This window comes from Pongo pygmaeus, chromosome 8 (assembly GCF_028885625.2).
Source record: "Pongo pygmaeus isolate AG05252 chromosome 8, NHGRI_mPonPyg2-v2.0_pri, whole genome shotgun sequence".
In the NCBI taxonomy this organism is placed as follows: domain Eukaryota; kingdom Metazoa; phylum Chordata; class Mammalia; order Primates; family Hominidae; genus Pongo; species Pongo pygmaeus.
The window spans coordinates 18,276,900-18,290,380 of NC_072381.2; the positions used below are offsets into that span (position 1 = coordinate 18,276,900).

The 13,481-nt window shown below is 42.5% G+C and overlaps 1 protein-coding gene across 6 annotated transcripts in view; it reads left to right on the forward strand.

Annotated features, from left to right (window-relative positions):
- Nucleotides 1-270: 270 nt before the first annotated feature.
- CACNB2 (calcium voltage-gated channel auxiliary subunit beta 2) overlaps nt 271-13,481 on the forward strand; it is a 402,144-nt gene continuing 388,933 nt past the window's right edge. For 3 of the 6 annotated variants that reach the window (XM_054503022.2, XM_063669606.1, XM_063669607.1), the window contains exons 1-2: nt 790-1,141; nt 10,789-10,881. In XM_054503022.2, the coding sequence (XP_054358997.1) occupies nt 1,106-1,141; nt 10,789-10,881 (129 nt within the window). In that variant the 5' untranslated portion in view covers nt 790-1,105. Of the gene's footprint in view, nt 754-789; nt 1,142-10,788; nt 10,882-13,481 lie in introns of those variants that run through there. The other 3 variants (XM_054503021.2, XM_054503024.2, XM_054503028.2) reach the window with 2 other exon arrangements.

Below are 13,481 nucleotides of genomic sequence, written 5' to 3' on the forward strand. Positions count from 1 at the left end.
CGTTCCCCTCTAAAGTTAATAGATCTGCTCTTAAAGTTCCTGAGAGGTGGTTTGGGGCCATAGGAACAGGATCAAGGCCCCCTGAGCGCCGAGCCTGGCTTCTGTGGCTTCGCAAACTTTTCAGCCTGTGTGCCACGGCGACGCGCAGCGGCTGAGTCGGAGCCCACGCGGCGCGCGCCTCCCGCGAGGAACTTTTCGGCTTGTAGGCTGCTTGTCACTCTCGCTTTCCGACGCGCCTCCCCCTGGCTCGCGCTCCCGGAGTTCCCTCCCCTCCTGGCGAGGACCTTTCCCGGCGCCCGCGGCTCCGATCCCCGCCGCGCTGCGCCCGCTCTCCCGGCCCCGGCTGCCCCGCTGAGGGCGCCCCTCTCCCAGGCACCGCAGCCGCGCCCCCGCGTCCCGCCTCCCGCCTCCCGCGCGGCTCGCTTCGCCCGATGCCCCGGCCCCGTCCCGCGCACTGAGCGCCTGGCAGCGGGGCACCGAGTCCCGGGGCGCTGCGGGGAGCTGCGCGGAGAACGGCCGGGCCTGAGCCCTGGGAGGCCCCCAGAGCCGATCCGAGCGCGGGGAGGCGGGGGCGAGAAGGAGGGGACCCGCCGCCGGGGGCTGGCTGCTTCGCTCCGAGCCGACTTTTCGCCAATGGTCCAAAGCGACATGTCCAAGTCGCCTCCCACAGCGGCGGCGGCGGTGGCGCAGGAGATCCAGATGGAACTGCTGGAGAACGTGGCTCCCGCGGGGGCGCTCGGAGCCGCCGCACAGGTAGCGAGAGCGCGGCGCCTTCTCCTTCCTTTGTGAGCCGCCGGGCAGGGCACCGACCTCGGGCTCTCCCGGCGCCTCCGCTCCAGGGATCTCTAGCCTCTCACCTCCTCGCTGCCTGGGTCTCGTCCGCCACCTCCTACCCTCGCTGCTTGCCCACCCTCTGCTCCTCTCCTGGCGCCGGGGACCCTGCCCCTTTGCGCCTTTTCCTGGCTCTGCCGCGGCTTCCATTTTTCTCTGCTTCCGAAAAGCCAGTGGGGAAGGGCGGGGGAGACCTGCCAGTCCTCCCGGACTTCTCCCGGGTTGCCCCAGCCGGCCCTCCTCGCCCCTTGCCGGGAGAGGCACATGGAGAGACATGAATCAGGGGAGTGGACTGGACCTGCTGAAGATCGTGAGTCCGGGTGGGCGGGAGGGGGCCCGCTTCCCGCAGCGCTTTCTATGATGCCGACTCTCCTGGCCACGCTCCGAGCCGGGGTGGGCGTGGGTGTGAGGATGATGGGGTGCAGGTGGGCAGGAGGGGAGCGAATATGGGGGTGCCCTGCCGGATCCCCCTCAGAGCTGCCCGGACCACGCTGCGCACCTGGGGCTCACAGCGCTCCAGTCCCCTCGGGCACTTGCCAAGGTTTGCCTGTCCCACCTCGTGCCTTTCCCTTAAGAAGTGAGCGAGCTGGGGACAAGAAAGTTTTTATTTTTCCGTCTCCCCTGAAATGTTAGCCATTTCAGGGAGCTCCAGGATCCCCTTTCTCTCTGTTGAGTGTTCGCAGTTTCTGGAAAAAGTCAGCTTCGCTGCAGGTTGTTGTGAAATTGGAGATGTCAGTTGTAGGCGCTGGGCAATGACAAGGTGGTTTTTACGTAAGGCTTCAGCAGGTACAGTTTGGGTTACAGACACCTCCAGGTCTCAGCGGTGAGGAGTCGCTCAACTTTTCTCCCGGCAGGGAAATGACTTGAGACTCCTAGCTGCGGGCTGGCTGTTGGCTGGCCAGTGATGTGAAGAGGTCATGGTTACATTTCAGGCAGCATTCTGGAGTAATGTCTCTTTGCTTAACCGTATTGGCTTGTTGATTTCAAGCCTACATTTGCCAGATTTTAATTTGTGGTAAGATATACGTGTGTGTGTGTATACACTTATATGTTAATACACAGACACACATACACACTCTAGAGAACATGTTAGAATATCATTTGCTGTAGTAGTGGGGGCAGGAGTGTGACAAACTAATAAAGGTGGCAAATGTTTTCTTGCTGTTGTTTTGATAGGTGGAACGTGAGTGCGCTAGATATTTTGATACTGTAGTCATGGCAGTTCCAAGTGGCATAGTAGTCTAGCTTTATTGAACTTTTTTTACCATTGGGAAATTAATGTGCTAACTTAAAACACATAATTCACTTTGACTTGAGAAGGGGAAGAATGTGGAAACCAAGGACTTGTGTAATCAGAAATCTATTTCTTTTGTAGTGGTAAAACAGCTAGATTTTGGTCAGCCCTGGGCTGTTTGCTTCACAAGCCGAGTAAGGACATGTAATGAACCAGCTACATTCCCATCTGGCCTCTGCCAGAGGATCTGAATTTTAACCAATAGAGTTTGTGTTTGTTCTAGACTCCTGATTTTTATCTAGATGCTTGCCAGGTTAGACAGAATGAAAAATGTACCCGGAGACCTCGGTTATTCTAGGATGAAGGTCTTGAATACTATCAATATTCGAGTCCTCCATCAAAGGAAAGGACATTTAGACCCTCATTTGCCTTTGATCTTCCTTGAGGGATATTTTAGAAAAGTTTTTATTCTTATGATAAAAATAGAGTTCCTAAATTCCTGGACATCAAAGTCAGGGCTCACATAACTGCATTCAGATAAGAGATACTAATTTACTTTGTGATTTATGTATAGTGATTAAATATAAGTCAAATGATTGTACAGCAGCTATGTGGAAATGATTCTGATGTGAAAAGACACAATTTCTGCCTTCAAAGAATTTATATTCCAGTAGCAGCAATTAGGATATATGTATAGGGGCTGTAAGAGAAGTTCTGACTAGTAAATGGCTTCAAAGGAATAAAGATAATAAACACGCTATTTGGAGGGATCTGTAAGGACTTCATTGATGAGGTGGCATTTGCAAAGAGATGCGAAGGATGGGTCAGATTACGCCAGATATTTTTGAGTTGGTAAGCAGTCGTACATGAAACAAAGTCCCAGAAGTAAGAAGTCTTACAGTATATATTTATCGTTTCTAGTTTAAAAAGAGCATGGTAAGGTCAAGATTGGACACAGGCATAAAACTGACAAAGCAATTTGAGACTACATCTTGGGGACTTGGAATCTTTAGTGTATTGAGCGACAGGGAACTGTGGAAGGAGTTCAAAAGAGGACCCACATAACAGCTCATTTGGGAATATTCACTTGGAAATGTTCTGTAAGATAGTTTCAAGTCTCAGGAGTCCAGAGGTGAAGCTGCCAGGCAGCAGACAGATGTAACAGTTTGGGCCAGAGGTAATAAGGCCTAAGTGAAGAAGAGATGAAAAGATAATGGATATGACAGTTCTGTGTATCAAACATTTCAAAGTTAAATTCACAGGAATTAGCAAGTGATTGCATAGATAAAGGAGAGAGGAGAAAGGGCAGAATGGATTTTAAAAGCAAGCTTAAGAGATAGAAATATTCAACTGCATCAACATTCATCTCCTTGCTTTCTCTGCCTTCCAAAAATGAAAGCAATTTGACTTGAATTGCGTTCATCTCACATCCATTATTTGAGGGAAACATTACCTTGTTTATTTTATATCTAATAAATCATGGCATCATAGGGTTGTGTGAGGCTTGGCAAAGCCGAGATCTCTTCCATCTCTCTGTTTGGGCAGAACAGACCAGCAGTAAAAACTGCCCGAGAAAGGAGGCTGGCTCTAGAGCATCTTCCTTGTGTGTGGCACTGAGTAATTCTACTCAGAATTATTAGGCAGTTCTACCTAGAAATAGAGTTTCTATTTACAAATGGAACCTCTAAAGCAATGATTGGTTTTAGGAATCATTCTACTTCACCTCTGGATTACAGTATTATATTTGTATGAAGAAAGCAGAAGATGTAGATTTGCAAACTCTGCCATTTTCTTTTTCTGTATCAATCATTTTGCCTAGAGAGAGGAAGCACCCTGATACATTCTGGTCCCTTTGCCCCAGTACATTGCCATAAACAAAATGATACATTTCTCAAAGCCCTGGTTTTTGTTTTGTTTTGGTTTTGTTTTTGTTCCGTTTTGTGTTTTGAAATGGCGTCTCGCTCTGTCACCCAGGCTGGGGTGCAGTGGCGTTATCTCAGCTCACTGCAACCTCCACCTCCTGGTTTCAAGCAATTTTCCTGCCTCAGCCTCCTCGGTAGCTAGGAGTACAGGCGCCCACCACCATGCTCAGCTAATTTTTTCATATTTTTAGTAGAGATGAGGTTTCACCATGTTGGCTAGGCTTGTCTCAAACTCCTGACCTCAGGTGATCTGCCCGCCTTGGCCCTCCAAAGTGCTGGGATTACAGGCGTGAGCCACCATGCCTGGCCCAAAATGGATACGTTTCTTACATGAGAAATGAATGGCAATCTAATTGCAAATTCTTGAAAGTCCCAATTTAAGAAAATTGTATTGCTTTTTAGGTAACCTGTTGAACAGTTACAGCGTGAACCTGGACACAGTCTACTTCCAAAGTTCAGGTGCTCATGGAGGATCCTTTCTCCAGGCTCCAAATCTGTCTGTTCACTGCGGTAGCCGCTAGCCACCTGTGGCTTTTGAGCCCTTGAAATGTGGCTAGTCTGAACTGATATGTGCTGTAAATGTGAAATACACACCAGATATCAAAGGCTTAAGATGAAATAAAGAATATAACACACCTTCATTAGTAAATTTTAAATCGATGACATGTTGCAATGACCATGTTTTGGATATGCTGGGTTAAATAAATGCATTGTTACAATTAATTTCACCTGTTGCTGTTTACCGTTTTAATGTGGCTGCTGGAAAATTTCAATGATATATTTGGCCATATGATATTTCTGTTGGACAACATTAAAGTATGAAACTGGTAATTCTCCGGGGAATTGAATAGTTCCTGCATGAAGTTTGGGTGAACGGGAAGCAGGTGACAGGGATTGATAGGTAACAGAAGAGGAAACGAAGGAGTAACAAGAACAGTATCTCAGCACTTTAGGCCTCAGAGAGATTGTCAGTGGCACTTCCAGTCACACCTGAAACTGAACAGACAGTAACCAGTGGGCCTGTTTGTTTTGCTCCTAGCAACAGGTCCCAGCTGGTCCCAGCCCAGCCGAGTCTGCCAGATGCTTTTCAAGCATGTTGTGGTAATACAGCCTGGTGATGGCAACATCCTCAATGGCTGTAGCAAGGAGCTTTATCGAAAAAGAGTTGCAGCTGTTTTCTAGTGGCTCTTGAACTACATCAACACTGTTTTCCTGAAATATTCTTAGGTCCCATGTGCAAATGAGTTTTCTGCAGTCTCCAAAGTTGGTGGTCATAGGTCCTGTGCTTTATGTTTTGCTGAAATCTTCACTCCTAACCACCATCACTTTCCTCTTGAATGGTATTTTTTTTTCTAATGTGGCATGGGAGAGATTTACAGACATGCCAATCAGAATTTCTGAGTATGTTTTAGAATTTGAAATATATCTGAGTGATTTGAGGTTTTGTTATTCTTACAATCTCATGCTCATTTTATTTTTATCTCTCTTTTTATGTGAAGACTCAATTTACCGGTTGCTGTATTTAATTCCTTTGAATTATATAGCCTTGGCCCTTTCAAGAGAAGCTAAGCAAAATATGTTAACCTCATAGGGGATGGTGATACTCTACAATTTTGTGGCGTGTCTCTCTCCTACACATAGTCTAGGTCAAAAACCATGTTACAAACTAATTGTAACAATGCATTATTTCACAACTGCAGAGAGAGAAAACTACTTATGACATCACTTAAAGGAACTGGGCCTGTCTTACTGATCTTTCCAAGCCTGGCAGGAGGTAGATTGTGAAGAAGGCATGTGTTGTTCCTGGCTTTCTGCCCTCCCTGCCTGTGCTCCTCCTTACTGGGCAGATAGAGCTCTGCTTCCTGGCCGCCTCCTTCCTCCCTCCTTCCTCCTCTACCTGCTAGACACTCACCCCCATCCCCAAGAACTCTATTTATGCAGGCTTCTTGTTCCTTTCTGCTTTTGTGTGAACTGAGCCATATAAAAGGCAACTTACTTTTCTCCTTTTTCTAGGAATGTCATTTAGCTATTTCTTGCCTAGTAAAGGATCTTACCCTTAGCTTATTCACACTAAGCTATTGGTAAATTAGGAGATTTGATACATGATTTCTCTCTGGATAGTTTTGGCTTTGTTTGTTTTAGGTCATAAGATGAGGAGAGTCTGGAAATTCAAAGGGATAAACATCAATGAATACGAACTGAGAGAGATGGAGACTAATTTTTTTTTTTTTTTTTTTTTTTTTTTTTTTTTTTTTTGAGACGGTGTCTCACTTGGTAGCCCAGGTTGGAGGGCAGTGGTGCGATCTTGGCTCACTGTAACCTCCACCTTCCATGTTGAAGCAATTGTCCTGCCTCAGCCTCCTGAGTAGCTGGGACTATAGGCACATGCCACCACGGCCAGCTAATTTTTTTTTTTTTTGAGACAGAATCTCGCTCTGTCACTCAGGCTGGAGTGCAGTGGCGCGATCTCGGCTCACTGCAACCTCCACCTCCTGCGTTCAGGCGATTCTCCTGCCTCATCCTCCTGAGTAGCTGGTATTACAGGTGCCCGCCACCATGCCTGGCTAATTTTTTTGTATTTTTAGTAGAGATGGGGTTTCACCATGTTGGTCACATTAGTCTTGAACGCCTGACCTCAAATGATCTGTTTCCCTCTGCCTCTGCCTCCCAAAGTGCTGGGATGACAGGTGTGAGCCACTGCGCCCAGCCTAATTTTTGTATTTTTTAGTAGAAACAGGGTTTCGCCATGTTGGGCAGGCTAGTGTCAAACTCCTGACCTCAGGTGATCCGCCCACATTGCTTTCCCAAAGTGCTGGGATTACAAGCGTGAGCCACGGTGTCCGGCCTCATTTTAAGTGTCAGTATTTTGCTCATGGGAAGTAATCTGTAGGTAGGAGAACTGTCACAATAACCATCAACGCACAGAAGCCACATCATTCTTCAGGTTGTCCCCAGGGGCTGCCAAGACAACTCTGTGTGCACGGCTAAAATCTCCAGTTAACTGACAACTTCTATAATTAATTACTCCTGTCTCCTTCAATCATACAGAAATTAGATTTTCATTACCTGTGAAAAGGTCAACATTTATTTGCTGATTTTTAAGTCTGGAGTCCATTCTTAAGTTACTTTGTGTCAAGGAAGATGGATATTCATTCACACTAAGCTGATACTAACATCATGATGGATTTTGAATGTCTTTTTAATAAGTCATTAATATATTTTTGGAAATTTCTTAAGAATTTTTTTCCCTAGTTTCGGAAATCTTAGCTTGATGTTTTGGAACAACTAAAGGAATATAAATATAAGGTTTTTTTTTTCTTTTTACTATGGTGATATAATTTGTTTTAAGCTTCATATAGCTAATAGCAATTAGTGGAAATTAGTGACTTTTGGGACTCTTTCAAGAAGGACCTACAGACCTGCATGTGTCAGGGAGAATCTATAGGTAACACCTTGTACTATAGCCAAATCCCCTTTCCTGTCTCCCCTTTTCCTGCTACAACCTGGGCTGCACTAATGATTAACTGTTCCAGATATTGGGCATTCATATATTTAATGTTGGTAAAAAATATTTAGAAAAACTATTGTTCACAAAAGTAGCTGCACTTGAAGTAGCCAGTTAACTAAAACAATTACATGTATATATTTTTTTCAAATTTAGTCAGTTAAATATTTGAACACTTAATCTTACCTGTCTTTTCTATTTGGGAGAGGTTTGGCCTTCACTCCCCCCCCCTCCCCCTTAATTCCTTCAGAAGAAATAGTCTAGTCCTTATTTTCAAGGATTTCAAGTAACTGAAAAGCAAATCTTTCGAGCAAGATGGACTTAATTTTAAATACACATTAGATTAAAAGAAATTTAATTTTGTAATAGCAGGATGAATTTTCACTAACATTTTTAAAGGTATATGAAAATGGACTATTAGCTTTCCAAAGATGCTTTAAATGTTTTTTTGTTTTTTGATCCTGTTATTATTTAAAAAAAAAAAAAACTGGTCAGTAAGTCATCACTCTACAGTTTAAAAAAAAAAAGAGAAACTTTAGAAGAGAAATTACTGTGGAAATTAGTAAAATAGCAGAATAGAGATATAATTAAGCATATATATTTATTTTGTCTTTTAATATGATATATGATAGGGATTTGCTCTAACACTCTTATGGCATGAGCAAATGAATACTTTAAATAAATCATCCCTTATACACTTAAGTAATTGAAGAACAACTTTTTTTCTGAAAACTATCACCAGCATGCATGCAGTTCAGTGTGCCATAGTTGTTTGGTGTATAAACTATCTTAGTACAGTTGAAAACTGTAATGATTTTATTACATATACTTTGCATAGGTAGCTAAGTACGCCTGAAATAGCGTTTATGAACAGGATTCCCAGGGGCCTGGAAAATTAATGTGAGTTTTTAAATGTGTTCAACTTCTTGCAGAGAACAGCCACCTCCTCTGTGACTGAACGTCTTCAACATTGTGTGGCTCTCACAGTGCCTGTTGTACCATTGTAAGCAACCACAAAAAAGCTTACACATCCAAGAAGTTGCATAACGAGACATATTTATCACTAAAATGCTAAAATTAAAGGACAACAGAATTGCGAAGATACTCTTTTCTGTTCATTTAAAAATGGTACTGGAGGCTGGACATGGTACCTCACTCCTGTAGTCCCACCACTTTGGGAGGCTGAGGCGGGAGGATCGCTTAAAGCCATGAGTTCAAGACCAGCCTGGGCAACATAGTGAAACCCTGTCTCTACAAAAAACAAAAATTAGCCAAGCATGGCAATGTGTGCCTGTAGTTCCAGTTACTTGGGAGGCTGAGGTGGGAGGACTGCTTGAGCTCAGAGGGTGTGGGGGGTAGTCAAGGCTGAAGTGAGCCATGATCATGTCACTGCACTCCAGCCTGGGTGACAGCACAATACTCTGTCTCAAAAAAAAAAAAAAATGGGATAAGATTATATTTTGTCTTTGTTCTCAAAGATAATTTATGTTCCTCATGAGGATAAATGGTGAATTTAACAAAGTTTGTCCCTACACCCCCAAAGAAACAGGTTAGGCCTTAAAAATACTTTCAAGGTAATAAGTATTTTTGCACATGGGTTAATATAAATTTAAAAGAAAATTTTAAAGAGATTTTCATACTTTATTTTAGCCTTCTTAGGCCTTAGAAAATGCATCTGTCCAAACCTTTACATAATAATTGGAAAAGAAAAAAAGTGGTTAAAAGAATGTTATTTTTCAACAGTTTACTGAATAATGTTTACACAAGTAAAAAGAATGAGCTGTTAACCGAGGAGAACCTTGTATATTACATTATGAAAGCCCAGCGTAGCTTTCTTGCCATTTACGAAGTCGAGAGTTAATTAAATGCCATGGAAACACTATTGTATAAATCCCTTAGATACTCTGCATAGAACAAACATCTATAAGAAAATTTTTTGTTTTAAGATTATACCACCCTCTCACTGATAGCAAATTCGTCTAAATTACTCATAACGCAAATGTTTGTAATAGATTTCAGCTTGCCTAAGTGCTACATATATTATGGCAGATATTTTAATGAAAACCATATGAATAGAGAAAGCATAACCAAATAGCATTTTCAGAACCTGAATGTGATGATTTTTAAAATAAATGTTATAAATTCTGATAATCTAATGAAGTCTCTATGAGCCTAATAATTCTCAACATGTTATACGCTTTAGTCCAGTTTGTTTCCACATCTTCCAACCCCTGTATAGGTATCACTTTTTATATATTACTTTGAGTCCTTACAATGTGTTAGATCTTATGCTAAATGCTATAAATACATTATTTCATTTCATACTTAATCCTATGAGGTATTATTTCATCTAATACTTAACCCCATTTTAAAGATGAAAAGATTGATGCTTGAAAAAGTTCAGAAATTTGGTCAAGATTTACTATGGCCAAGATTCTAACCTTTGTGCTGCATTTAACTCTAAACTCACTGTTAAGCTATTGTTCATTTATATTTTAATGTTTAATATTTGCACTTACTGTATCTGTGCTTAGAATTAAACATAGATTGATGTGTAGTTTATTCTTAGGGTTCTGAATGTAAACATAATAGGAAAAGCAAGTTCATTGTTAGATGTTTGTGCTTGGCCCAATCCTATTATTGAAACAAATCATCTTACCTTTAACTTCCTGTTTTAAATGCTTATTTTTAAATGCTTTATCATTACAGGCTTTTGCCTCTTGCCTGCTAACACATTTATAACAGACAACATCCATTGTTTTAATTCACTAGTTATTAAATGCTTTGCCAAGAAAACCCTCCTCGGCAGGGCGCAACGGCTCATGCCTGTAATCCTAACACTTTGGGAGGCCGGGGTGGGCCGATCACCTGAGGTTGGGAGTTCGAGACCACCCTGACCAACATGGAGAAACCCTGTCTCTACTGAAAATACAAAATTAGCCAGATGTGGTGGCATATGCTTGTAATCCCAGCTATGCGGGAGGCTGAGGCAGGAGAATCACTTGAATTTGGGAGGCAGAGGTTGCGGTGAGCCAAAATGGTGCCGTTGCACTCCAGCCTGGGCAGCAAGAGCGAAACTCTGTCTCAAAAAAGAGAAGAAAAGAAAACTCTCCTCCCCACGTCATCACTGATTGGAAATAGATTTGTGGAGTCCCACCAGTATTAACTTTCTGATGATACTTACATGATGGGAATGTATTACTTGTTTTTGGTCTTTGACATTTTCTGCAACTAGCCTACATTCCTGTTAAAGGGTCTCATAATAATCTTATTTGTCTTTTTTTTTTTTTTTGTAGTCATATGGAAAAGGAGCCAGAAGGAAAAACAGATTTAAAGGATCTGATGGAAGCACGTCATCTGACACTACCTCAAATAGTTTTGTTCGCCAGGTAAGACAGTTTTACGTTCATGGTTTTGATAAGTACCTTAAAATGAGTTTAGATTTTTAAAGGTGGCTTTCACTCTTTTCCTTAAGATTTATGTGGTATGATTGTACTTACTTTTAATTGAAGTGAAAACGGTGCTGTTTAATGTCATAATTAAAATATTTTAATTTTAAGTGAGACTCAGTAATAATTACACTCTTTCCTGGCAAGTTGAGGAAAGACAAGTGTGGCATTCATTACAGAGGATTTCATTGAAACTGAGAGAACTCCAGCAGAAATTATTATGGATTTGGGGGGATTGGTTTTTTTTTTAGTGGGACAGAGAGCTGGTGTGCATCTTTATCCCCACCTGTGAGATACTGGGGTTCTTCTAGTTGAGCTTTCTTCTTCTCACTTTGGGCTTGCATTGAAAACTAGAAAATCATTCTTGGTCTTGAAATGGTTGAGGCTATCTAGGTTAAACAGAACATGCGGTATCACTGAGACATAATTTAAACCATTTCTGCCTTTGGAGACATAGCCTTCGTCTCATTTAACGTGTAGTATCTTCCTGCCAAGCAGCCTGGAACAGTCCCCTAAACAGACAGTGCCAGGCTCCCTAACATATAAACACGCTTATATATGGTAACAGAAAGGAATTCCGTTACCAGAGGAAGAGCATAGAGGCAGCTGGACCTCTGAGGGTTGAGGTTGTGGTTATGTGTTGAGAATGAAGTCTCATCAGGAATGAGTGAGCTTGTTTCTTCCTCTAAGCCTTCTCCATGGAGTGGAAAGTAGGGGAGGAGCCTGCGGCAGAGAATCCGCTCTTGTGGCCCAGGGATGTCCAGTGTCTGACCAGTGCTCTCATCATCTCCTGTCAATGACAGCTCACTCCCCAGAACAGTGGTTGTCAACTGGAAAAGCTGCTCTGTGTCATTTGGATGCCACTTTCCCCCGTGCCACTTGAGTCCATCATCATGGCCATAGATTCCACCCCTGCCTCCTGTTTGTGTGGCAGGAGGGTCTCCTATAAATCCTATATGACCTTTTGGGTTTTATTTTTATTGGGGACAGTTACATTTCACTAGCTGTCTACCCTTATTGGCTCCTTGTGGCACTCCCCAAGTGCCTCCCTTATGTTTCCTTCCCACAGTTAGCTGCAGTTGAACTTGAACTTGTCCACCTGCAGCATCGGTGGGGATTTTGATCTTGGCTGGTTGCTGCTTTTTTGCACTGTCCTTAGACGAAGGATGATCTGTCCCCAGCCATCAGTCCCCGCTTGCAACATTTGAGTACGCCAGTGGTACTTCCAAGTAACTTGGCAACTGGGAAAAAACTGGTCCTGGTCCGTGCCAATTGGGAATTGTTGTGGTTGCAGGAAGTGAGAAAAAGTTACTTAAGAAGGGGCAAAGCTGTTTTGGTTAGAAACATTTAGAAAGAAAAAAGATGAAGCCACGTGAGGCTCAGCCCTAGAGCTATGTTCTAATGGTGTCAGCAGGAGCTAGGAAGGCTGTCAGAGGAGGAGAAGGTGTATGCGTTGGCCTGATGTTATCGTGGGCAGAATCCAGGCATCATGGTCCTGCTGATGAAGGGAGGCCCTTGGGACATAGTGACTTGGGTGAGTCAGTTAAAGGAAAGTTACCCATCACCTTTTCCATTTCAAGCATGCATATTTATTCTGCCTCTGAGACAAGGAGATTGAACCTGGAGAGCTAGAGTTAGAATCTACAACTCTGAGTCATCATGCGGGACCTGAAACAGACAAAAACAACAACAACAACAACAAAATTAGCTCGTTAGTGTGCATAGTAGCTGCAATAAAGCAACAAATAATGCCAAGCCGCTTGTTGAAATTGCGTGGAAACAAAAACTGACATGTTTCAAATAAGCAAGACATAATGAATAGAAACGAACAGTGTAGAACCCGTTATTACTCATTTAATCCCTGTAGAAATGCCACATAAAGGCAATCGCTGGACTCCATTTTCAAATTGTATTTTTGGCTGTGAATTCCTTTTTCATAGAGTTTTGTTAAGCCAATTCACATGGCAAGGAGGGATTACCATAGTGTGTATAAGTAAACTGGAATTTGTTTTTCTTCACGGTAGTTTTCTTTTGTGTTATTAGTAATGTATGTAGCTTAAAACACCATTATAAGTGATAACAAGGGTTGTTAAATGATTTAATGTAAATTTTAATATATATTGCCAAAACATACCTGAGCATGTAAGAAAGCAAAACCAAATTTATCCCAAAGGGTAAATATACAGGTCTGTTTCCTAGAATATCAATAGGACGAAGTGTTTGCCATGGCATGGATTTTGGGGTAATGATTTCACAGGCACATCATTGAAAACCCTCAAATGCTGGCTTGCATCTGTCACAAAAGGAAAACTAGTGTCTTTAGCAAGAGTTCTGAGTTAAAAATTGTATTTCTCCTTTGGTAATTTAATCTCTATTCTGTTAAAACAGCATTCCTATTTTGCTGCCATTTGAAAATAAGTAAAAGCTACCATAAGATAGCCAGATATTTAATAGAAATGGTTTCCTGGAGTGTTTGCAGGAATGCATGGCAGGTAGTGACAATGGGCATATTAGATTATTATTATTATTGTTTATTTATT